Here is a 27155-nt window from a genome sequence, read left to right as displayed (position 1 = left end):
GCCTGTCTCCTCACAGGAGGAGGTTTTCAGTTTTTATTACTCATTAGTCTTCTCAGGTAGCACACTTAATAGTATTTCATATAGATGAACTAGCAGTTGATGAATAATCTGAAACTCCTGATGGTATTCTTTGGAATGGGAAGTGATTGTGCTCTGATATACATATTCTCTTTCTAGAGTTATCAAACTGTAATATGACATATATAAAATCCAGAATAAAAATAAAATAATCCCTATTTAGGGAGTATATTTACTTATGGAAATTAGATAAAGTGTGATAAGAAAGGTCCCACTGCACTTGACATTTTCATAAGAACGTAAGCATGAAAATTAAGGCTATTAGTATAATTTCCCAGCTTGTACTTTAAAGGTGACATTGTTGTGGGCAAACTTTTATTTCAAGATTAAAAAAAGGTACTGTATAGTAAATACATTGTTTTAATACATAATATTTTAGAGTAGCACCATAGAACGCAATAGTATTACTGCTTGTTCAGTAAGGCTACGTAATACTGTGAGTTTTAAAATTCAAATTCTCTTTCCATATCAAAGAATGATCTTCAGTGGAACATGTTTTTAAGAATTCTGACTTTCTTTTAAGGTGTTTGAAGTAGTAGAACGTGTTGAAGAATTAAGAAGAAAATGGCCTGTTGCCTGGGGCAAATTGGATGATGGCAGTATAGGTGTTGTAACACCTTATGCTGATCAAGTGTTCAGAATTCGGGCTGAACTTCGGAAAAAAAGACTGTCTGATGTCAGCGTAGAGAGAGTGCTAAATGTTCAGGGTAAGTAATAGTGATACATCTCAAAGATACGCTAAGGAAGTGAAAAATGTGACTGGTGAAGTTAAGTAAGACTTACAAAAATAATCTTAAAACGATCAGAACAAAAGGAGAGCTGTGATACAGCCCATAAAAACCAATGTATCAAAATGAAACTGGCAAATATGCTGATGAGATGTTATTCCAACATTGAATACCAAAGCAATAAACTCATGGATGTGAGATTTATCTTTTTTCAAAATTAAGTTCAAGGTTACTTAAAAAATAGATTGATTGAGTGAAAAATGTGAAAACTGATGGATTTTTATCATAAGGGGAAGAACAGAGTTCCAAATAAAAATGTAACAAGGCTTTAGTCTCAAAATGTTTACTGATTTTTGTATTTGTGGAATAGACTGTAAAAAGGGGTCCACAAATTTAGGTATTTGTTCCTGGAATCACACTGATAACAAGAATTTTGTGTAGGTGTAGCCTGTTGCTAGGCTGCACATTTAGTCAGTAATAAACAAAGGAAGATAATAAAGTAACTGAGTGACAGTGAGTGGTGTGTTCTGTTTTTTCATGGTAGATATTCGTATATTTGAGAAATTTTAAATTATGAAACAAGAATGTCCAGAACTTTTTTTTTTTAAGGTAGAATAAATAAGTCCAAGATTTGTTATTAGCTGATTGGCAATGTTGTAAAGGTAATAAGCATTTCAGAAAGTTCTGGAGTGATTAATATCAAGATGAAAAATAAGTTTTTTAAAGAGGAAATATTCTTGTAATAGAATATGCTATTTATAGTGCATCTTTTAAAATTTTTAAATCTTATTATTCTTGCATAAAGCTCTTCATGTTAAAGGTAGCTATCAGTTCTTCAGAATATCTAGGTGTGAAATCTGGCTGGCAAGTGCAGCGGTCTGATTGTGTTACTAGCAGAAATAGCTACAATTATCTCAGATATTTGTTTTTTGTTTCATTTTAGGAAAACAGTTTAGAGTTTTGTTTCTCAGCACAGTACGAACACGGCATACGTGCAAACATAAGCAAACACCAATTAAAAGGAAAGAGCAGTTACTGGAGGATTCAACAGAAGACTTGGATTATGGTTTTCTGTCTAATTACAAACTTCTCAACACTGCCATTACAAGAGCACAATCCCTGGTAGCTGTGGTGGGCGATCCTATTGCTTTATGTTCCATTGGAAGATGCAGGTACTTTATATTTGTTCCTTAATCAGGGCTAAGGATACTAGAAAATGTGTTTATCTATGACTAATGGATTTAGTAAAATGATGGATGTTCTTTTAGGTGCCAAGTAAGACACAATATACTTAAACCCTTAAAATAACTGTATAATGAAATTGAAGTTCTTCACGGTTATATCCATGGAAATACCATAAAGATGGTAAAGCATCAGTTGTGTTCCCAACTCTTGCAGAGACTTGAACCTGCAGGCTTGTCCGAAGTGTGCTGCTGAAGCTCACCCCTCAGGCACAGCAGGCAGTTGTAGCCCTCCGTAGACTGAGCAGTCGCGGTCTGTGCCGCAGCAATACCTGCGATGCCAACTACCAAGTCTCCTCTGGAGCTGGAAGCATGCAGTTGTGCAAGGGCTGCTCTGTCCCCCGATTAGTAAGTCTTGCTGACAGGGAAGAGTGGCGACAATTTTTTTTTTTTTTTTTCCCCTCAATGATAGCAAAGAAAACCTTACGGGTGGACAAGTCTGGCTTTTTTTGTTGGTTTTTTTGTTTGTTTTGGTGGGGTTTTTTGTTTGTTTGTTTTTCTTTTTTTGTTTTGTTCTGGTTTTACCCTCTTATCCAAAGTCATGGTGTCACCATGTAAAACAGCCTACAGAGAAGAAGTGTGAGGTATCTACAACCGGGTCTTTGATAAACTGTCTTTTAATGTATTTATAGTTGCTCTAATTTTTACTTGACAGTAACAATTGAAGATGCTTCATTTTATTTTCTAGTTGTGTTTTTTTTTTTTAATACCTGTTACAATTTTATGTGTAAATAAAAGTAATATATAATTTGGAGTTAAAAATTGTGATGTAATGTAGCATTTTAAAGTTGAATATTATGGCAGTCATATGAAGGTAGAAGACTTGAAAACGATTATTTATGTTTTTGTATGTCTTCATGACACTAGGAAAAATCTTGCTAAGATTTGAGTGAATTTACTTTTTACAGACCTAAATGAAGAAATGTGAAAAATGCTGAGAGATATAAACACTGATGTTAAGGTTACCAAGTTCTTGTTCTTCAAAGGTTTCTTTTTCGATGGAAAAGCTGAAATGTTGAGATGATAAGAGATAAACCCTGAGGCTTTTTTCTCAAAGAGAGGAAACACTGCACCGACTACATTATTAAAATAAAGCTAAAAATATGTATTAGTCAGTTGTTATATCTATGTTGTATTCTACTTTCCTGAGAAGTATTCTTCTACTGTATTGAAAATGGATGTGGTTTTAACAGATTAGAATTGAAAAACCCAAATGGAAGCCAAACCTTTGTTTACTGCATTTATGAAATATAACCTGAATTTAACCACTTATCTGCTGGGGACACGTCAGTATCCATACATTAATACAGTGATCTGCTCTAAACTGCTAATAATATCTTACTAAAAGAGAAATAATGGTTGTGGTTTTATTTTACTTCTCCCATTACCTGTTTGGTTTTTTTAGACATGACCTCGTTTATGTAACTAACTGATGAGAAAGAGCTCTGTGCCTCCCAAGCACTCAATCTGCAAATGATGAGTGTCTGTTACAGTCTGCTGGTGCAGTCTCTAGTTCATCAACTTAGCTGTAGAGGTTGCCATGCTGTGCTGACTGAGATTTCTCTTACTGCTTGTTCAGAAATTACTCTTAGTTGATAAATTTTGTTTCATTTCCCTACATTGGGGTTCAGGATGTGCAGTGTTACCCTAAGTCAGAGAGTTAGTTAATCCCTAGTTAGTCTAGCTAGCACCTAGGACCATTACTGGTTCTTTAACCATCTGTCTATAAATACAGCTTTTGTTGGAGAATGACCATGTGTCATATTCTCTCTAAATCCCAGTGAGGAAGATAATATCTTGAATTTTCACATTAAGCTTGAGTGCTGAGGTTTTAAATTAGATACCTATAGGGGACCCAGTTTTCAAATGTGGGGGCTCAGCAGTTTCTCCAAGTATAGCTCCTTCAAAATATCTGAAATAGGGCATGCAAAACCTTACTAAAATAAAAGTGTAGGCTATCAGCATGGTACATAAGTTACAGTCTTGGCAGTTAGGGATTGAGTTTGCCTTTTGAAGACTAGCAGCTGTTTATATACGTATAGCTGTTCAAAATTATAAAACAAAAAGATAATTAAGAAACAAGGAGCACTGGAGCTTTATTAAGATTTATCTCAAGCTTTCCCTTTAATACACCATTGTCTTGTTTCACTGAATAATTGAACATTCATTCTTTGAAAATAGTGCTGGAGGGGCTCAGGCATGCTGCTAGAAAGATGGTTCTTTTTTAGTACAATAGGAGTATAGAAGTCTGAAAGAAGTGACATTTCGTTCGGAAAAAACAGACCTCAAAAAAGTTTAGAGAGTACTTGAATTTTATAAATATTCTAATACCTGTCAAAATGAGTCAAGACTCTGTAATGATAGTTGTAGAGAGCTTTGTGAAGTATGCCCAGGGTAATCGTTACATTTCTGTGTGTTACAACCGGACTAGACAGGGCTGTTTTGGCAGACACTCCCTTTAAACTCCAGAGCATGCTGTAAGAGACAGACAGAGCAGTATTTTATTCTCTGTTCTTACACCCCAGTACAAGTGTTCCATGTGTAGAGACACTCCTTGGGGCATTTTAAGCAAAAGTGGATGGGTCTCAGTGGATTTATGGTACTTGGCAGTAGGTTTGGTGACTGAATTGATTAATCAGAGGGAGTTCCATCATTAAAGCATCCCAGTGAAGTATTTCATTTTGGTTTTTTAATGCTCACTTAAAACCTTGCAAGATGTATTTGGCTTACAGCAGAATGCAGGAAAAGGGCCATCTTGCATCCTGAATTTTAAAAGAGCATTTCTTGCTCCTATAAAATCACAACAGAATATGGGCTTTTAGGGAAAACTATTTTGAATTCTTAAATACATCAGTAACATTACGGTATTCTTGCAAGAAAGACATTTATTCTTTTCCACAAAGCCAGCTACTCAGCAAAATGTGACACTGCTGTTAAAATTAGTGTGCAGCAATCTCTCATTTTACAGCTTTTGGGGAAATAACAATGCTTGCTTATAGGCCAGACCCTATTACTGAAGGGTGAACTAGAATGAGTTATAGTCAAGCACACCTTTAAGGTCATTGTCTTTTTAATACTCTTTTTCAATAACTTCCATTACTTTTGATTTTTTTTTTTTTTGAAAGAGAACAGCTCAATCAGATTTTTTTTTTTTAAAGTGACATCTTCAGACATATTTAAATATCTTTTAAGCTTGAGTAATTTCACCCAAAAAGTGAGGGGGTTTTTGAGGTTAAAAAAAATATAATCATTATAAGTGTAAAATTTTTGTATAGATCCCGCTGTGGATATTAAAAATGTAAAGTCTTTTTTTATAAGCAATAGAAAGACATGTCATGAGAAAGCAGAAGACAGGTAAGAATGTTTATTACGTGGTTTAAATAACCTCTCCACCCTCCAAAAAGTTGGATACTGAATTTTCATAGAGAAAGTCATGTGTCATCTGACAATTGTCTTTCTGGCTTGAAATTTTTTCGATATGTTACAGAAATACCTAACACGCAATAAAATTTATAGTTTTATTTGTTTTCCACCAGAGGCTCTCAAAGGCCCTCTAGATACTCCTGACATGTTAATCTTCATGTGGCTCTATAAAGTGTTTCACAAGAGTAGTTTGGAGGGTATATCTCAACTTTGGTATTTGTGACACTGGAATTGAATGATCTGCCTAAATTCATAGAATCTTTTTGGCATCTTCTGGGACTGAGAATCTATATAATCCCTGTGACACTTTGAGCTTTAATAAATTCCATAAATCACATGCTTTCCAGAATTTTAAGCGTTGTGTTCACTGTGTTTGTTTTTCTAGGAAAAAGTTCCAAATTAGACCTGTCCATGATATTAATACTATATGTGATATACACCCAGTGCTGTGATCTGATATATGTGGACAGACCCATACGTCCATTTTAAATGACTGGGGAGCTTTGCATTATGCTGTGGGGTTCAGATGCGTGGATCAGGTTGCAGGGTGGATGGCTTGGTGTGTAAAATGAGCATACACGAAAAATAAAAATGCCACAGAGTTATATTAAATCTGTTTTAATTTTAACAACAGCCATCGAGTCTTACTCCTTTTCATTGTTTCTAAAAATTGTTTCCATAGGAAATTTTGGGAAAGGTTTATTGCCCTGTGTCATGAGAATGAAAGTCTCCATGGTATCACATTTGAACAGATCAAAGCTCAGTTGGAAGCTTTGGAGTTAAAGAAAACTTATGTGTTGAACCCATTGGCTCCTGAATTTATCCCCCGAGCTCTTCGGCATCAACATTCAGCGAATACCACCAAACAACAGCAGTCACCACCAAAGGTAATGTTTTACTGATGATGAATTTTGCCAGAAAGTGGACGTGAATGTAGAAATGCCTTTTGAGAAATGATATAAAAGGTTTATGGAACAAGCTGTTTGTTTTAAAATGGCATCAATGCAATCAGATATGAATGCAAATTTCAGAAGGATCCTCAGCATTTTCAAGTGAAAGCTCTAGACTTGTATTATAATACAGTATTTAGCAGTATAGCTTGGGGTTGTCCAAGCCTTGTTTCCTTACTAAGTATACCTTGGGTCACTCTGGCATGTTCATTGACTGTGTTGCAATGACGCTGACGAACTTCAACCATGGATCTTGGCCTCAGTATTTAGATAAGCCAAATGAAACCATCTGAACAAGAGGCAATCCCTATCCCAAGCAGCTTGTGCTCTGACTGTACCCTGAGAAACAACAGGCTGATATAGACAGTGGCAAGGAGTATAAGGAAACAACAAAATAAATAGCCAAAAGTGATTTGGTTTGATCTAAAAATCACATTTAAAATTCAGGGACTTATGTAAGATAATTGTTTGATTTAATTAAAAATATGTTGTAGAACAGTATATTGCCTAGATTAGATCACTGAAAATGTCCTTCAGAAGACCGGATTTCATTAGCCTCAAAAGGGCAGAGAGATGAAATTACCACTCAGCGGTAATTTTGTCAGCTGTTTTTATAAAAGCAGGTAAAGAAGTGATGAAAATACATAGCTTCCTTAGGATGATAAAGAATAACACTAAATTTTTGAGCTTTTTTGGGGAGTGAAATATTAGTAATTAATTCTGTTTTAACAGTTCTCTGTAGTTTATTTCAAAATCATTTGAGTTATAATTTAATTAAATTGTGTTTAGAGATGCAACTAAAATGCAGGTTGTCAGCTTTGTGATGAATTCTGTTGTACAAGAAGGAAGAAACGTATGTCTTTTCCATAGCTTTGCATTTTTGTTGCAGGGTGTATCACTTAAAAAACCTGTCATAAAAATTTCATTTAACTTTACAAAAAGGAAAGCCTTCCCTTTGGCAGTCCTTCCCAAAAGAGAGTTTGTAAGTGAGAACATTTGGTTTCTTCCTCAAGATGCATTACTTTCTGAAACAAACACCAGATTTCTAAAGCATCTAGTCATGTGTCAAAACACTAGGCTTACAGAAACCCATAAATTAAAAAATTATTGTCTTTAAAGTCATTGCTGCACTCTTCATTTTTCATGAGTGCTTCAGCCTTGAATGTGTTTTCTTTAATAATAGAACATCACTATTAATATTTTTTGTTTCCTAAAATGAAAGAAAAGTATTTGAAAATGCAGGTATAGTACATTAAAAAAAAAAGGAGGGGTGTGTGGGGGGAGTGAGAGTCTTGTGAATAGTCTGTTTATTTTTCTTCCAGTTTGTTAGTAAACTAAGCACTCATGCTGTAGAAATGAGAAGAGATACTTTCAAACTGCCAGCACTGTATTTTCAGCTTAAGATCTTAAGTGTTTTAACCACCTATATCATAATTATAATAAATCTCTTCCCTCTGAATACAATTGACAGCTAGCATATGCAGTAACAGAAGTAGAGCGAGCAGGTAATACTCTCAAACACACACAGAAAATGGCTGTGATAAGTGATACATTGCCTTTTGCTCAAGTTTTAAAAGCAGATGGTTAGTTTTGCTTATTTTAGACTTCTGAGTACAATATTTAACATTAAAAGATGAAAGATTAAAAACCTAGTGCTGGTGTATTTTGTAGTGAAAAAATGAGAACAGCCTCCGATATGGTGTTTTGTGGTGAGTTTGTGGAGATCCATGCAGTTCAGGGCTTGTTTTTCACATGTGGTGAAAAGTGATTTTCTAAAAAATGGCACCTTCTCACTCAGCAGAATTGGTCTTGGATTTATGTAAGGACATTAAAAACCTGTTTGCTGTTTATTTTTTAAAGAGGAAAAAAAGTTTCAGTCCTGTCTCTCTGAGAAGCAAGCAGCTAATATGGAACTGGCTAGCCGTGGGCTGCTGTGCTTCATGGCAGCCCTGTCTGTGAGGGCATCTGCCTTCACCTGCCTTTGTGTGGCTTGGCTGGGGATGGTGGAAGCGCGGAAGGAGCAGCAGAGTTGAATGCGCACAGCCTTTATTAAAGGTGATGATGTGGAAACGGAAAGTTTTCAGAACTTGGAGCTTCCTGCAGGGTAGTTAGCGTACAGTAAATTAGGCTTTGAATTTTTACACTGCCTATCTCCTGCTCACTGCCTGTGCTGCAGCTTTTCGGCCTGGATTCAGGCACTTAATCGAGGTGCATCGTTGTTGACATTTTATACAGTCAGTGAGGGCCACAGGTCTGAATAAGACTCTGGAGACTAATCCCTTCTCTCTGTTAACTAAAGGGGGATCCTAGGAGTGACAAGGCTGTTAACTGCCTGAAGTCACCCAAATCTTGGTCCGAGTTTCCTCTAAGTGCCTTTATGTAATGTGGATTTTTATAGTCTGAAGGTGGAGCAAGTTTTTAAGAGGACACTGAGTGTATCTGTGCTCCAGCGCTCTCAATTGCCATCAGTTAAAGCGTAGATGTAGGTATTTTGTAGATGGGTAGAGAAATGAACCTTGATGTGGATATCTTTGAGAAACGATAATGGTTAAGTTAATAATAGACTATTATAAAGTCATTAAGCCATCAAAACTATTAAAAGAAAAAGACAAAGCCAGCACCTCTCTTCCCCAACTTACAAATGGCCCCAGGTGTCTTATGTTTACCAATCTGATACTGTTGTGTGCTGAAGCTCCTGTTCAACAGGACAGCTCTTCTTACGAATTTATGTAATCATTTGCTATTTCAGTTCAAAAAGTATAGCACCTATAAAATACAAGTGTGTTAGGTAGAACAGAGATTTGTTAGACTTCTGCACATACAGCTTGATGCTAACTGCCAGCATAACAGATACAGAAATGCCTTGTACTAACCATGAGTGATTAAGGTGTGTAGCTACTCTGCATTTTTAGATTGAATCTTGCTCTCTTTAGTGAATAAACAGGTTTCTTCAGGTTTCTTTTGTTTAAGTACTGCAATGAAAAGCAGTTATTCTTTTATTTTTCAATAATTCATTTTTAAAACGAGAGGAAAATTCAGAGACCAGTTCTTCAACGTGGTTTATGCATGGGTCAGCATTGTCAAACAACCTGTCTTTGTACCCTGACTAATTTGCTCAGGCTGCTGGAAGACTGCCTAGACTTATCTCCTGGGCAAGAAAAGTTTTGCAGCATCAAAAGGTTTTTAGATTTATTTTAAATTTGTGAATGTACTTAGCTCCAGATTAAGTAAGGTATGCCTATCCTGCAAAAGACTTAAGAGCATACCAGCATTTGAATATGTGCTCACAGTTTATGAATATTAACTAATTGGTTGATGCTGTAAACTCATGAGCATGTAGGAGGGTTAACTCAGTTCTGTTAACTTCTTTTCTAATGTACAATTCACCAAGGAAAAAGAGTTTCCCCAGAGTACTCTTGTTCTTGACTCTACTGTGTTGTACTTCTGGGGGAGCAGTCACTACGGGGTCAAAGTCCAGAAGCAGATACATGAGATGGGGTAGGGAGGCAATGTCTAACAAGTCTGGGTGAGCAATTGAGTAAAACTGGTGGCAGCTACTTTGTCTCCAAGGTTCTTGAGCGGAAACCTGGAGAAGAAAATGGATCATGCTTCCACTAAGAGCTGCCACGGAAGACGAATACTGAGGGTTACGTTAGTACTGGGTGCTGCTTCTAAAAGAAGTGAGACAGTGGGAAATAAAATGGTGAGAAAAAAGTAGCTTGCTGTTAACTCTCCTTGCATCTGAAAACAGGCCTTGGGAGAGAGTATCCCCAGAGGGACTGGTAATGACCCATTGGCTAATTGAGTTAGTGGTATTTAATGTCCAACTTCATGAATTCATAGTTAGGTGATGGAATGGACAGTTGAATGTGTAAGAACAAAATGTTGGGCTAACTTCCTTCAAGGTCTATTTTGTATTTAATTACAATGTTCACTTGAAATAAAAAGCTTTGGTTTATGTAAGAATGCAAAGCATTACTATTACTGTTTTTCCCTTTAAAGGGCAAGGTCCATCATCATAGCCAGAATGACCATTTCCCACCTGATGGAATTGGTAAGTATCTCTGCTGTTACTGAAGGAATTCCTCTGAGCTCACGCTGATTTGACTTCAGTGAAGTTGATAGTCATTTGACATAAATTGAGTATCTGGTTTCTTCTCTATTTGAAAGCCATTTACTACTTGTGTGCCTTTGGGAAATGGATTGTAGACTGTTAAGTGGACATTAGGTATTTCTGAGGCTATCCCTTTATAGGTGTTGTGCACTGACTTTAGAGCCTTAACACAGCATAGTTGTTGGCCTCTTAGAAGTGGCTGTCTTTGAAAGTCATAATGTAAAATACTGTACCAGTGTATTTGCACTAAGAGTTAGGACATTATGTTGCATGCAGTGCTTTATGATGTACTTTGAACTTAAATTGTGCTGTCATACATCCAGATATTACTGATTATACTTTTGCAAGGTAGCATGTAATAGCTTAATTTTGTTATTAATTTGAAAAGCATTAATTTAAAGCTTGTCTTCCCTGCTAAAGAAAGGAGGATGATTCTAGTTTTTGATGCAGTGTTTAACAGCTACTCTGACTGTCAGCATATTTAATTGGTTTGGGACATTCTTTCATTAATGCAGTTACCAGCTACCTGTTCTTCTGTATCTCAACTCGTATTTTCTGCCTCTTTAGATTTTTGAAATGGGATACAGGAATTTGATTAATGCTTTCTGTTGGTGTATCAGACCGATGGTATTAGAGAGTTGCACACATGCTTTATAAAGATAGATGCTATTAGAATGAAAAAAGAAAGAAATAGTCTTCCTCATATTCTTTTTGTGGATGTATCTTCTTTTTTTGTATGTATTTTTTTTTTTTTCTTTTCAGTTCAGCCCAATCCTTCTGTTCTAATCGGAAATCCTATCCGAGCATATACTCCTCCCCCTCCTCCTCTGGGACCTCACCCCAATCTGGGGAAATCTCCAAGTCCTGTTCAAAGGATAGATCCACACACTGGGACAAGTATTCTATATGTACCTGCTGTCTATGGAGGAAATATGGTCATGTCTGTGCCTTTGCCTGTAAGAATTCATTTTCTGTTCCTCCCCCCCCCCCCCCCCCCCCCCCCAATTATTGTATGTACAAGAATGAATGGCAAAATCAGTTAGTGAGTATTTTGCAAGCTTTTTCAGCACTTTACTTCAAATATGTGGGCTTAGCTGGCTTTAGGAGTGGCCGTGCAGAGCATCACCAGAAAATGAGGACTTAAAAGCATTGCTCCCACAAATAACTCCAGGCAGCCTAAAAGCAATTTCATGTTTGCGTAATTTGGTGTATTTTCTCATCTCTAGGTTTAGGCATACCAGTGGAATTCATCTCATCTGACTTGAGATACCTGCATCTGAATTAGTTGCCTAGTTCAGTTCTTAATCATTGGAGAGACATAGGCGATTCAGATGGAGCTTGTTTCTCTTTATCAGCTTGATACAGTTTAAATTACCAGCTTCCAATGTCTGCAGTGCAAGGTGTCTGAAGTGAAGTGATAAGAAAAATAAGCATAATGGGATGTTTTCCCCTTCCAGAACCTCACAGTGAACCAGTTTCCTCTCCAATCCCTTTCCTTAATGGCATTTGAGAACACAATGAAGATCCCTAATCAGGTCTTTTAGGCTACATTTACATATGGAATTCTGCATTACAAATAAATCTATCCCACCAAAACTTACACAAAGTAAAGAAGCAGTCTCTGCTTTATTTGTAACCTTCACAGTCACATATTCTGGGAGGAAAATGGGGAGGAAAGAACAAAGGCTGCAGAAGCGATGTTGTGGAGTAATATATATATGTGTTGTACGCAGCTCCTGAAGACTGTAGGAAGGACATGGAACCCATACATGCACATGTGTTTAATTCCATTCATAATGCTAAATGTTGGCATACAGTTAATTGTTTTTTAATAATTATGAGTCCTCTAGGGTAATTTAGGTTATGGATGCTGTATAGGGGACTTGCTGTAGGAACTCTAGTTTCATTTGTATGTCTTGGATCAGCTGGCAGCTATAGGTTGGTTTTCTTTGCTAGGTCAAGGAATTTTCCTTTTTCCTAGCTTACTAGAAATCTGCATTTGATGGATGAAATTAAATGCAATGGGAAGGCCAGCAACTTTATCTTTGTCATGCTCGCTCACATTATATTAATATCAAACCAAGGTAATTTAAAAAGTTCTGTCTTATTGTTCCAAGGTTAATATATTTTTATGTATTTCCAATCAAAAGAAATATATTAAAAATAAGTATTTTGACGCCACCTTCCCTGAGGATGGATTTTTAAATAATTAAGTGGGAAGAGTGAGGTACTAATGAGACAGCTGCTTTTGAAAAGAAGCTTGTTGGAGATGATCTGAGATTGTAGAGATGCAATAGTAGCCTAAAGCTAAAGTTCAAAGTGCACATTTCAAGGGCAAATACTAATTTAAAAAAAGAATTGCATGAAGGTTGTTAAACTTTAAACAAGTAGGGTCTGAAGTAAAATGTGTTTATGTTCATGTAAGATAAAATGATGTCTTTGCTTTGTTTAAGGCAGTTTCCGTATCCATGAGGAGGTTGTCTGCTGTCATCACTAAAGGATGCTTTGTCAGCCTGAGTGTTGATGATTACTTTCCATGCACTCTCCTCTTATTCATACATTTTCCTCCTTTTAATAAATTCCCTACAGGGTGAGAATGAACTAATTTCATCCAGAGCTGTCTTCCTTTGCATTCCTTTTAGGAATAAAATTTAAAATGTTGTAAAAATTCCTGACTTTTTTACATGTTTCAGGAGGTGGATTTTACTTCAAATATTTAGGAAGATGATCTGCAATACACGTCACATAGCATAGACACTTTGGAGTGGCCGTATCATTCTTAACATACAGATAGTCCCTTGATTCTACCAATAGTCCTGTTAACTTCATTAAGTGTCTTGTGGGTGCAGAGGTATGGTATGCCCGCTCATTCTGTGTTACAAGATTACAACACTGGGTGGTATGAGGACCATAAAGAATTTCTCAGGTTAGAGGCTTCTCTCTCTGTTTCCCCCCTGAGACATAGCCTAATGTCTCTTTTAACTACCAGGAGAAAGGGCTTTTTATTTTCTTGAACTTCACCCACTTCTGTTTATTTAGAGAAGAGATTAATACCAAGTTTATTAAAATACAGTTTGTCCATCAGTCTTTTCTCTCTGAATTTTGAAACCACTGAAACAAGAATGGGTTTTGATACAAGATTTTTTGCCCAGGGTAGTCCTCCAAAATCTTTGCTCATTTCCCCTCGCTGCTAGGCCAGCCCTTATTGCTCTCCCTTTCCAGCATCACCTGTAGTTGTGTGTTAGTCTATCAGGTCATCTGATGCATGGAAAACTGCTTATTACTGACCTAGTATCAGTGTGCTCATTACTTTACTTCCTTCAATGTACCTTAACAGATTGCATTTTTTTTTTTTTTTTTTAAATTATGTAGGTACCATGGACGGGGTATCAGGGTAGGTTTGCAGTTGACCCTCGAATCATTACTCATCAAGCAGCTATGGCATATAATATGAACCTGTTACAGGCACATGGGCGTGGGTCTCCTATACCTTATGGCCTGGGACATCATTCACCAGTTAGCGTAGGACAACAGCAGCAGCTTCAGCATCAAGACAAGGAGCAACATGAACAAAGTCGAAATGGTTAGTTGTTGAAATTGCATTGCAAATTAGTTCTGTTTTGAGGGAGTTTGTACTTTACATAGGGTATTGTGGATTTTTTTTTCTCTCTCTCTTTTAAGTGACATCGAGGGATCTACAGAGTTGGGGAAATAACTTGCCATTTGCCATTACAAATAGAATAATTAAGATAGCGTGAGATTCAAAGTTGGGGGGGGGTGTTGAGGGTGTAATTGGTCTGTCTCTGTTCTGCAGTCCACTGGTAACTACTGCTGATGTTATTTGCAAGTTGGAAGAACTACTTAGTGATGATTAATGAACAATGTGCAAAGATTAAAGGAAAAGTGTTATTTGGGTAAATTATATTAAACAGCTGTGATGCTGTAAATGCTATACTAATAAGCCTAAATTTTCCTGTGCCTGGAAAAAAAACCAACACCAAAATAATCTTTTTTTCCATTTAAACTAATTAATTTCTTGAATGTTTTTAGGTAAAAGTGAAAACACTGCTGGACCTGAAATCAATAAAATTCGAACACCTGAGAAGAAACCTCTGGAATCCAAGCAGGTGGGTTTGTCTTGTTTGGGGTTTTTTGGTGGGTTTTGTTTGTTTGTTTTTGGTTTTTGGTTTTTTTTAATATTCTTTCTTTTAATGAATTTATTCATTACTGACATGTTTTTTGTTTGGTTTTTTTTATGTGAATTTTCAAAGTTTTTCATTCTCTTTTTCTAGGTTGAGTTAGAAGCAAATCCTCAGAATAGGAGCCCAGAGTCACGTTCCGGTGTTGGCTATCCTAATGCTAAATTTCATCGCAAAGATAATCTTAACCCCAGGCAGCTGAATCTACATCTCACCCCACCCCACTCACAGTATGCAGTTCCCAATCGCCACTTCCAGCACCTGTCACAGATACCAAGGCAGCCGTATCCTCTGCAACAGCAGCAAAACCTTTTAAGTCAACAACAAAATCATTTGCCTGAACAACAAAACCAAATGCCACCCCAGCAAAGCCAGGTAGTTCAGCAGCATAATCACTTGAATCAGCAGCCTCCACAACCTTCGCAGCTTTCCCCTGCTTACCAGGCAGGCCCCAGCCAATCTTTTTTTAATAATCCAATTCCCCACCGACCACATTCTCCTGCTGTAGATGCTGTGATTTCAGAACAACACCCCCCACCTATGTTACAAGAAGTCAGTAATCCTTTGAGGCCTATTGCACAGCACAACCCTGTTCTGCCAACCCACTTGAACAACTTCATTGAAGAGAGTCCATCAGGAATGCCCTTAGGGGACACTTTAGGTAGGTGACTTTTCTTTATTTAAATTCAGAGTGTGCAATTATAACTACATTGAAGTGAAAATGAAGGAGGTATTTACCTTTTCAGGCATATTGCTCTGAACTGGGTCATTGTTGGGTTAGTTTCCATAAGTAATGTCATTGAGCATAATTTGCTGCTTGAGGCATGTTTGAATATTCAGCACTTTATTAGAAGATTCATGTTTATATGATTTTCCATATGATTTAAATAACCAGGTTATACACTGCAATGCAGTTAGTATCTAATAGGCCCTGGAATATACTGTATAAAAAGTTTTCTTTTTTTTCTGACATAAAGATCTTTAAAAAGGGGCATTAGATAAATTTTTTTTTTAAAACTATTTTTATAGATCGTATGCATGGAAATGTAGCTTTGGAAACAATAAGGCAGCAACAACAAGCCAGGTTACAGCAATGGAATGAACATAATGCCTATCTCAGTCAAGGCACTATTCCATATCAACACCATCACCATCCTCATCTACCACATCTTCCTCAGCAACCAATTGGATTGCATCAACAGCAGCAAGTTAGGGCAAACTGGAAACTTGCCAGTAATACAGAAGATGAAACAGAGGCAACATATTCAAGGTATTTGTTTACTGAGTCATCAGAGCTTGTATAAAATTGAGCAGTGGGCACCTATCTGTAACACTGTGATCAAGTGCAAGACACTTAAAGGTATTGCTTTTTGCTGCTGTTATTATGAAGGTTAAAATAGTCAGCAGGCTGACTTACAACTATGCTTTTATTATGTGTTATGCTTTATTCTGTTAGTATATTGGGTAGTAAAGCTGTAGTGGAAAAAATACTTTTATGGAGCTTTTCAGTGCTGTATTTATGGAATAAGGAATGGCTAGAGAGTAACAACCTTGTATTTATAAAACAGGTGTCTGAGTGTAGTTAAGGCCTATTTAAGTTGTAAATTCTTCAAATTGAATTAGCAGTCTCAGATTTATGTGCTTGAAAAGAAACAAACCAACCCCTCCCCAAACACTGCTCCCAATAAAACCGAAATTTTTCTTCCTTTTCAAAAAGCCTTTGCTTTTAAAAGCAGATTAAAAAAAAAAAGAAAGCTTGTATTTGAGATGGAGCATTAGGGGGCAAGAAAGGAAGCTGTTGAACATAAACAGAAAAATGGTTCCAGTGGTCATCAGCTTTAATCATGTATATTGTAAAGGCTGGATTTTTAAATTGCCTCTGTTTACTGTCATCTCCCACTATGCTTTATTTTCCATCTGATTTGTTATAGCCATGGTAAAGCATCTAAATGCTCTCTTATCTGACTCTGTGAAGTGCTGAATTGAATATTCTTGACTTTTTGAAGAAATTTGGAAGTATATTGTGCAAGTGAGGGGAATATCCGATTGTTCTGCTTTTTGCCTTTTAAGGGGTCAAAATTTTCTTTAACTATGTGAAGTTTTTTACTTTGTGTAATAAAGCAGGAAATCCTTACCTTAGTTGTCTCTTAAGAGATAACAAAAATTTATTCTTCTGACTGAAAAGGAAATCTCAAGAGTTATTAAAACTTTGAGATGATTCAGGTAGGTATTTCATCCAATTAATCCTCTTGTGCCTAATTTCTGATTGCTCACAGTCATATCCTTTGAAGTTAGGGTCAGTAAGCGCAAAGATGAGTATATTTAAATTCAGTGTTTTGTGCTTTGAGTTTTCTCCACCTCAAAAAGAGTGGGATTTCAGCAAAACATTTTTTCTTTTTCTTGATACATTTGTTCTGTCAATACAGATTCCAGGATTTGCTCAGAGAACTGTCACACCGTGATCAAAGTGAAAGTCGGGACTTAGCTGAAATGCCACCCCCTCAGTCAAGACTGTTGCAATACAGACAAGTTCAGCCCAGAAGCCCACCAGCACTCCCTTCTTCCTGCAACTCTAACCACAGTGGTCACTTTCCTAACTTCACTGAAAACAACAGAGACATTGAAATACCCAGTAACCCAGCATTTCAGCAGCATTTACCCCAAATATACAATCCCCCTTTCTCAATGCCATCTGAACATATAACCCCATCTCCCTTGAAATACCTGCAACCTGATGGATCGTGGACTTATGCTAACCTACAGCAGAATCACCTTATGGGGCAGGGCTTTCATTATGGTATACCTCCATTGCCCCATAGGTCGCAACAAAACCCTTTTATACAAATACAGAATCATCAGCATGCAGTCGGTCAGGAGCCATTTCATCCACTCGCATCTCGAGCAGTATCTGCTTCTTCGCTCCACAGCTTAGAAGAGGTAGGCATTTTTGTCTGCATATGCAACTGTCATGTCATTTTAATATCAAATTTTATTTTGAAGTGGTTATGAGTGCAAAATACCTCACGTATTAAAAGCTCACACTGGGAATTTCTGTGAGGTAAAAATTTTCTCTACATCTTGTCTGTTCATCCTGCGCGTATTCGTGGTTCTCATCACTGCAGGTATAACATTTTCTGTACTAAACAGGAGGTCTTGGCTTTTTTGAATGTTACTCTGAGTTTTCTTGCAATCATTGCTCTATTATCTGCATGCCATTTATCTGGAGTGCAAATTAACCGTACCCCAGGTGAAAACTCATGAAATGACTCTCTGGAAAGTCAGCTTGAATAAGCCAGCCAGTTGGCTCAGTATTAAACTGAATATGGTTGAGTTACTTTTCGTATGAACTTGAGACCAGAGCAGTACAGTTGTTTCAACAGGGTACAAAACCTGATTTAATAAATCCCAGCTGGCCTGAGATAATTCTGTGTAAAGCCATGCTGTGTATTTTGGGGGCTCAAACTGTTGGAAATCAGTGCAGAGATATCCAGCTGTGCTGCATGAATCTGGGTCCAGCGCAAACCCTGCCACACCAGAGCTAGCTCTGTCCCTCTCAACCTTTTTTATTCTGGACTCTTAAGGGTGTGTGTTATAGGATGCAGACTATGCAAGAACATATAGCTAGGACAGGTCGCGTTTTGAGCAGGAGTTTTTAATCCCTGTTGGAATCTGGAGTGCTAAGGAGTGTATGATATGTAGACATGGAGTATGCTGGAGCCAGGTTGTATTCCAGGAATGTCAGAATTAATATTCTCAGATAATCTTGCACTGACTGTGTGTAATCCAATATTTGTACATAAAGTTAAGTGGCTTGTTCTGTGATGCATTTCTTTCAAGGCTTTTATAGAGGATGTGGGGGTATCCCTGCTCATCGCTATCCCACATAATACATATTTAATTGTCTTTCGACTTCTGAAAATGGAAAATGTTTAGTTTATGTGCTTGAGCAAAATAACTAAAATTGAATTCCAGTGCATTTTACAAGTTTCTGTCTTATATGGATCCAGAGAGGTTAATGGAGTCCTCAGGCCCAGCTAGAGCTGTAGTAAGGTTTGGTTTTATAGACATTTAGAAATTCTATGTCTCGGTCCATTACATATATCACCTTGTATAAAATCTAGTACTTTGTGACAACAGTTAATGCTGTCAGTGCAGCGGGACATAGGAACAATGGCTTTTCAGCAGTAATAAACTAATAAATATTCCTATAGAGTTTGTGACAGCTCCGGCTGTCTGAAGACAAATAGAGTGAGCCTTTATGTAATTAGTGCAAATTCATTTTAGTTGTTATTTCTTCTTCCTTTCAAAATATGTGACAGAAATGCCAAATACAGTGAAAGTGTTACAAGACAGAGACTTGCTTGTAAAGTTTCCAAGACTGCTAGTTCAGCTGGTAGGTAGGACTGAATACACAAAGAAATGCAAAAAAAAAATGCAGTTTTAGGTGTATTTTTAACAGAGATCCCTCATCTAAGGTAGGTATCAGGGGAGATGTCATGACTTTTAGTATCCTTACTAAACTTTTTTCTCAATCACCATTTATAACTGTTCATTGACTTGATACTTGAAAGCTTTTGCATGTGTTTAGTCAAACCAGATTTGAACTGCATATCAAAGGGAATGCTTAAGTTATTCTGTCTGGTCCTCGACTTGCAAGTGTCCACAACTTTGATAACTTCCTGATTGCTTACCAAAATTGCCCATTAAACTCAATAAAAAATATACTTTTGGTTGTGATTCAGGCAGTAATTTCTGAATTTTGTTGGTTTAGTTGTTGAAGAAGATCCTCAAGAGAATAGAGTGACAGGATATCTAAGTGCTGTTCCATTGATATATCATAATAGTGTGGTGGCTATAATGAGATATTACAGTTTTCTTTCATGCACTCTTTTTTTCCCCCGTCTATTTTTTGAGGATGATATAATAACAATATTGGAACATTGCAAGCAAGTTATTTGACGTTCATTTAGCTAATTTTTTATGACATTTCATTAGGATGTTTACTTTTCACTTTACCAGATATAGATTTACTTCTACGACTTTTCTGTTATTTGTGCTCTTGTTAGTACAGTGCAGAAGGGAGCAAATACTGTTTATTTTTAAAAAAATATATATACTGTAATATGACAGACTTACTTTGAATCTTGAGAAAGTTTAGAGTGTCCTTAAATCTGAACTCTTCAAGCCAACAGGTTAACTAATGGACCTCCTGCCATTTTCATGTACATGATCTACAGGGTTTTTGGAAGCAAGTAATTTCTGTGGTTTCAGATAAAATTCTCTGCATTATTTCTCCTGTTTTGTGTGTATGTACACAAAATCCAGTATACAAATGTATCAGGCTTCCCCAGATCCTGGTATATGTCACTTATTTGTTCTTCGGAAACTAAAAGCCATTTTTTTCCTCTCTACATTGTAATTGAACATTTTCTCTTGCTCTTGTATGTTTCTGAGCTTCCCTTGCTTCATTTGTAAATGCTGGGTATCTTCCTCCACACTATGTGATACATCTCCCACGTAGGAGTGTGAGATGTAAAGGTTGAGAAAAATTAAGGAATCTCAGTTGACACTTTTTGCACTTCCTTTAAAATTCTGCGTCTGGTTTGTGTGATTAAAATACATTATCAGTGACTGCAATATACAACATATAACTTGAAATGTATTAGATTTTTTTTTTCTAAATGCAAGGGACTTCTTTTTTTATTCGTAAGGCATTGCAGGGAAAAAAATTGGATGGAAAAATGGTATTTGATACATGCAGTTGAATAAAAGGAGCAAAAGGTCTCTTTTTTGTTTTGTTTTTTTGTTCACAGTATGAACCAAGAGGACCAGGCAGGCCGTTGTACCAAAGAAGAATTTCCTCTAGTTCAGTCCAGGCTTGTTCTGAAGAATTAAGCACTCCTCAAGACAGTCTTGGTCAGTGTAAAGAGCTTCAGGACCACAGTAACCAGTCATCTTTCAACTATTCATCACCTGAGTTGTGGATAAACTCCTCCTCCTCTGCCCCATACCCAAACATTCCATGCAATGGAGCCAACAGAGCAGTTCCACCCCGGGAGTTGTTAGGTAGGTACAGACGTGATGTTTGCTTCTCTGCTTCTCTGTCTGCTCCATTAAGTAGACTATTTAGGCTGGAGTGAGCAAGTCTAAATGAAAGGGTTGGTTGGTTGTGTTTGGGTTTTTTTTGGTTTTGGGCTTTTTTTGTTTGTTAGTTTGTTTTTTTTAATTTTCACAAAATGTTTGCTGCTGTCTCTTCAAATCCTGAAACTAATTTAAGCAAAGATTTTTTGAACTATTGATTGTTTTAGTAGTTAAAGATTTGCTTAGAATAATCCTGTTTTCATTTGCTATCTTGTTAACATTCGGTTACATTGCTGATGTCCAAGGAAGACTACTGTTCAGTATTCCTCGTCTACAAAAAGCAACACTGCTTAGTCTTCTCACAAAAGTTCTAGTAAACCCACATATTCTGTTACAGTGGTTTCAAGTGCAACTGAGTTTTTGCTAAAAGGAGCTAAGGTAACTGGTGGGATTTATTTGCAAGATAGATTATTTGTTTTCAGAATCCTTGGTATTTCTTGTTGATATTACTGTCTGGGGGAGAAACAACATAAACTGAATTAGTAATCTCAGTGTATTTCCTAGTAAATTCTGGTACTTCATCAAAGTAATGATGAAGTTTAAACTCTCACCGTGGAAGAATCACACTGGAACCTGGCTTCCCTGGTGGTAGTAGCAATCTCTCTGCTGATTGATTTAGCAGAGAGAAACTAAATTAACTTTTCAGTGATTAAAAAAAGCTGCAAGTAGAGTGTTGGAGCAGTGCAGCTATTCTTCTGTTCTCCATATTTTAATGTTTGTGAAAAACAAAATTACCAAGATAGTACAGTTTCTTCTCCATGATTTTGCTTTAAGGATCTCCAAGGATAATGAAAATAAAAATTAATAAAAATATGAACAATCCTCCAGTGCAAATATTAAAAACATTTAATAATGTGAAAAAATATTTATAAGCTGGTTTTATTGCCCTTAAAAGATCTAATTGCTTTTGGACAAATTTTATAAACCTGAAATATCTTGTAATTTCATAGTATAGTAATTGTGAAGTAGAAACATGCAGTGTAGACTGAATGGAAACAAAGCAGTTTATATCACTGACAGCACTCAAGAGTTAAGTTCCTAATGTGCATTTTCACTTACAAAGCATGAAAATGTTATTTTAAAAAACCATACTTATGGGAGCACCTTTTGTGCTAAGTTCAAACCTTCAAGTTCCGGGCACCTCCTTCAATCTATTTATATTTTTACTGAAAATCAAGGAGCTGAATGCATGATATTACGTGTCATCAAGAGTGGCATTCATCTCTGAAGTTGCTCTCTAGACTCTGTGGTTATCTAATAGGAGCTCAGGAGCCCTGGCAAAATTACGTTGGGATCAGCTGATACCACATTTCTTTGCTTTAATGTAGAGGTTAAGAACATGTGAGTAAAATCCTCAGAGGAAATGCGTGTATGTAAAAAGGACCATATCTATACATTTGCTGTCAAATAATAAATCCTGAATGAAAGGGGCAAGTTTTGACTAGTATCTGCATTTGCTATGAAAATATGTTTTATTGTAGTTAAGCATGGTTTCTGTTTTGTAAATAAATGTATATGCAACATTGCCCTGTATCTAATAGTTCATGCAAACAAGTCTCCATTTTTATGGCTGCTGTGCTTTTCTGCATTTACAGCTCACTGGCTATGATGATCATATTTAAAGCCCAAATGCGTTTTATAGTGCTAAGGGTTAATGACCAGTAACTTCAGTGTTTCTGGTTACTATTGATTTTTATCCATGAAATAAAAACCCATGAGAATGAGATGCTATGAACTAGTCCTGTGCCTGTATTCATTGCCTGAGAGTGAGCAATCGTGACACCAGACCGTTCAAGGGCTTATATTTCCTGTACATCAGAAATGGCTGCGGCACAAGTATTGGGTTATATCAACGTGGATTTATGGAGTGCAAGGAGAGCTGCTGTGAATTGCTCAGTGTTGTTATATGCAGGCACTTTCCAAAATTGCAATCTGAAGACTTGATTTGCATTGCTTTTTCTGTTGATAGAAGGAAAATTATTTAAGTTCTTATTCAAGGTGTTTATTTCATATTTTTTCTTCTGGTAGACACCTCGACCACACATAGCTTTCACCTCTGGCCCTGCTTGTCATTACTTGTCTTCTCTTGAGTGCTACAGTTATTTTTGGGAGGCTTTTTTTGCTTGCGTTCTAGGGTGGTTTTTTTAATCATAACAACCCTAGCAAAACTGTTCTGCTTATGTTCTTTCCACATTCATTCTTCTACGGGTTGGATTTTGCACCACCACCCCCCTTGCCCCCAGTGTACTTTATCAAAACCAAAAGCCTGTGTGTGACCCTTCCAGTGAGAAACTTAACTATATACTTTATGTTTTTATACTTTATGTTTTTCTACTTTTGTACTCATTTGATGGTACATTTTTGTATGTGCGCTTTAAAAATAACGTTATATATTTAAAGACTGAAATAATTACAGAATATATCTGTTGCCTAACTCCTCGCCTATTTTAGATAGAACATATACCTGCATTTCAGTGTAGAGTTTCTCTAGCTATGTAAGACAGCAGAATTCTCCAGACAAAAGTAAGATACCTCCTTAGGATTCAGGAAATTCACTTGAAAGCGGTTTTATACCTATGGTTTAAAGCACCATTTTTTCTGGTAGTTATAGGAGTTGTTAAATGTGGAGCAAGAACATATCAATTAGCAGGAATGCTTTGAGACTAAAATATCAATGATTAGTTGGTTGGCATTCAAGAGTCTGAATTGCTGTTTGAGAATGAATTATATATGGTGCTGTAAACTTTAATTTTAGCCTATTAAGCTATAAAGCAAGAAGAATGAAATACTCTTTGTGCTGTCTCAGTGGATAAAGTGTTTAAATTAGAGTATATCCCATTCTGAAGCAGCTTACCTTCAGTGCATCTGCTAAATCCGCCTGTGCAGAATTGCAGGTTCAGTGTTACGAACTCTGTAGGTATGCGCGCATGGAGAATATGTTTAATAATGTCAGTGTTCTTGGCATTGCTGACAAGGATAATACAAGATCCAGTAGCTGGAAATGAAGCCAGATAACTTAATAATAGGAAATTTCCTAGGACCCAGAGTGACTAAACACAGAAAATTGGGTGGGGGAAGGTTACGAGAAGTAGTTTCAGTACCCCTCAGGACTTGCTTTGAGGTTACTATAGATAGATTTCCTAAGTCAGAGCTGTTCATTTAGACAAACTCTGGTTACTCCTTTCACAGCTCCACCGAAGACGGTCAAGCCCCCAGAGGAACACCTGAAGGCCGAGAACATACAGCTATCCAATTCCTTCAACTACAGCGTACTACAACATCTTGGCCAGTTCCCACCTCTCATGCCCAACAAGCAGATCGTCGAGTCGAACAGCAACAGCCAGCAGAACGCTGGTGGGAGCAAGCCTGTCATGTCCTACGCAAGTGCTCTGCGGGCTCCGCCAAAGCCCAAACCTCCTCCTGAGCAGACAAAAAAGAATAGCGACCCTTTGTCTTTGTTTCAGGAACTTAGCCTAGGTAGTTCATCAGGTAGCAATGGCTTTTACTCCTATTTTAAATAATCAGATTATTTTTTTTAGAGAGAATTAAATTTTTATTTGTGTCAGTAGATCTAAGATAGTTGGGGCTTCACCTGTAGTTGCAAATATTCCCTTTGTTTATATTAGTAAATATATCCTCACTTAATTGCTTTGCTGCTAGACTTGCAACTAATTTTTTTAATTATATTCCATTATTTTGCATTTTTTGATGTGGGTCGGTTTTTTGGAAGCTTTTCTGTAGGAAAACACACACATGTTATTTTTTAATTTGTGTAATGTTAATGATATGTTGCATTAAACTAGCAGCTGAGAGGTTACCTGTACAACTTTAAAAAAGGAAAAAAAAAAAAAGAAAAAAGAAAAAAAGGAAAAAAAAAAGTTTGTCTAAATTGTATTTAAGAAGATTGTAAGTAGCATTTACATTTATTCAATAACATTAGCATACTATGCTGGGTTTCTGTACCAGAAATGGCCAGTTAATGTAAAAATGTATGTTATTTCTGCTTAAATTCATTTAATTTTTTTTTTTTTTTAATAAAGGTGCAGCATCTTCTAAATACTTTCAGTTTTATCAGCTTTTTTGTGAAGGGATGCTGCATTCTCAGACTTTTATAGTTTTAGATTCTGTATGATGTGGTATTGTATTTTCCATCCACTGTAGGGTAAAGTAAAGGCATTCTTTGCAGACACCTATGCCATTGTTTGGAAGCATTCAGATAAAAAGTATTGGTATACTTTAAAAAAAAAACAATAAAAAAAACCCACAAAAAAACCAAAAAACAAAACAAAACAACCCCCCCCCCCCCCCCCCAAAAAAAAAAAAAAAACAACAAAAAAACAAAAAACAAAAAACTCTACATTTTATTTTTGGACAAGCTAGTAATTATAAGCTTGTTTGAAAAGTTAATTTGATAGGTTTTTTAAATGAATCATGAAGCTGAAAATAAATTTTTAGGTATGTTGGTGCTTAGTAGATTTAATAACTATTTTAAAAAAAAATGCGTGAATTTAGTAAAATACTTTTTTGTTTGTTTGTTTAATTTTTTTTCCACTATGCATGTGTAAATGTTTGTAATCTGGCTTTTTCCTCCCCCCTTCTCCAGTGGTATAAAGAATTGTGCCGCTTTAATTTTTTTTTTTCTCCCCCCCCCCCCTCCCCCCCCCCCCCGGTAAAACTTTTGGTACATTATTTGATGTTTACATTAAAATGTGACATTATACAAGGAAATTCAGATATTTTGCTAACTGTTTTGTTTGAGGAACATCATTAAAGAAGAGATTTAATGTTTGTCAAAGCTGTATCCAAATTAATCTAAATCTTTTGGGGATAAGAATGGTTACCAGGTCATTTATCTCTATGAGTTCTGCTAAGTTCTCCACAAACCTGGCCCTTTAGGAATACAAACTGAAAAAAAAAATTGAAATTATGGGCTATTTAAAAATTAAAGAAACAAGTGTGAATGAAAACTCAGAAGATAAACTTTGTCCATAAAGGTTTCTGGTCTTGCACACTGTTCATACTTTTACAGCTGGGGAGATAGAGAGGGTGTTTGTGTAGTTCCTCCAGATAAGTAGTCCTCCTTTTACACTTGAAATAACTTTAAATATTTTACAGGGACTGAGCTGGGTATAGTCGCAGTATTCTTCCGCTTATTACATACAAGAATTAAAATTTGAGAGCTGTGTGGGGTGATTTCAGACTTCTTACAGCTGTCCATGGGACACCTTACTAATGAGCAGTGGCTGCTGCTGTATTCAATCAGATTTTTGCTCTGGTTACAATCAGGGTTTTTTTGCATTTGACTTCATGTTTTAAGGCAAAGGTCTTTATGTAATGGGGTTGATTTAAACTCAGTACACTGCAGAGGTTTGCATATAAATTTTTTATTATGAATCTTTGCTGGTTTATGATTCAGAAACTTATCTGAAAAACTTTTTCCTTCTTTTTGCTGTAAAGAAAAGCATGCATAACTCATTAATTTATTTCCTAATGTCTATACCAAACAAAAGATGCTGGGGGAGGGGAAGGCCCCTGCCAAGTTATGCTTAGCACTTCAGCATATGGCATCAAATCAAGAGGACCCAAAAATGAGTAGAGGCCAAATTCTGCAACCTTGAATCAAGCAAAAATACTGTTAAATGGTTTTTTGCCGAGCTGACGGCTGCAGAAATAGGTCCATGGGAAATTCATTTGCAAGGGCCGGGCGTGTGCTCAGTGTAAGTTAGCCTCAGTCTTTTTATTTCAGCAGAACTGTGCCAGTTCTCCTCCACAGAGCACCTGGCACTGCTCTGAGAGAAGAAGAATCTGTGTGCCTGAATGTTGTAGTCTGTGAAGAGTTCTTGATGAGATGTGCAAGGCTATGACAGAGGAGAGGTAGGGTTCAAATGCACTTCACTTCGCCAAGTCGGCATTGTAATTTCAGGGGTTTCAAAATCACTCATTTATATGGAGCAGTCTTTTGATTCTGTTCACCATATTTGAATATTAAACTAATAAACATCACTTGTTAATTTACTGCTATCTGTCAATTAGTTAAGGGGGAGATGGTCACATCTCACCACAATTTATTCTGTTTTACGCTGGCATTTTATCTACACTGAAAATATTATGGATAAAGGAGCATTTTCTCTCTGACTTACAATTTCACTTCTGTAACTTTATGAAAATCCCTGCTGGTTTTGGTTATAAATTTTCATAAGTGCTCTCACCCCGGAGTTTGAGGATGGTATGGTAGAGAACTTCTGACTATCAGCTTTGGAAATGTTTGGCATGAATCAGTT

At 36.6% G+C, this 27155-nt stretch overlaps 1 protein-coding gene across 3 annotated transcripts in view; it reads left to right on the top strand.

Annotated features, from left to right (window-relative positions):
* Positions 1 to 26889, top strand: part of HELZ (helicase with zinc finger) — a 91826-nt gene extending 64937 nt beyond the window's left edge. For all 3 annotated transcript variants that reach the window (XM_052807097.1, XM_052807096.1, XM_052807098.1), the window contains 12 exons: positions 602 to 785; positions 1750 to 1978; positions 6153 to 6357; positions 10423 to 10474; positions 11297 to 11490; positions 13907 to 14117; positions 14585 to 14661; positions 14827 to 15394; positions 15763 to 16003; positions 17160 to 17670; positions 20547 to 20799; positions 24064 to 26889. In XM_052807097.1, coding sequence (XP_052663057.1) covers positions 602 to 785; positions 1750 to 1978; positions 6153 to 6357; positions 10423 to 10474; positions 11297 to 11490; positions 13907 to 14117; positions 14585 to 14661; positions 14827 to 15394; positions 15763 to 16003; positions 17160 to 17670; positions 20547 to 20799; positions 24064 to 24395 — 3057 coding nt within the window. In that variant the 3' untranslated portion in view covers positions 24396 to 26889. The remainder of the gene's footprint in view (positions 1 to 601; positions 786 to 1749; positions 1979 to 6152; positions 6358 to 10422; positions 10475 to 11296; positions 11491 to 13906; positions 14118 to 14584; positions 14662 to 14826; positions 15395 to 15762; positions 16004 to 17159; positions 17671 to 20546; positions 20800 to 24063) is intronic.
* Positions 26890 to 27155: the final 266 nt, after the last annotated feature.

This window comes from Harpia harpyja, chromosome 14 (genome assembly GCF_026419915.1).
Source record: "Harpia harpyja isolate bHarHar1 chromosome 14, bHarHar1 primary haplotype, whole genome shotgun sequence".
NCBI classification, from domain to species: Eukaryota; Metazoa; Chordata; class Aves; order Accipitriformes; family Accipitridae; genus Harpia; species Harpia harpyja.
Note: the sequence above shows the minus strand (reverse complement) of the source record. Positions and strands in the feature narration are given on the sequence as shown.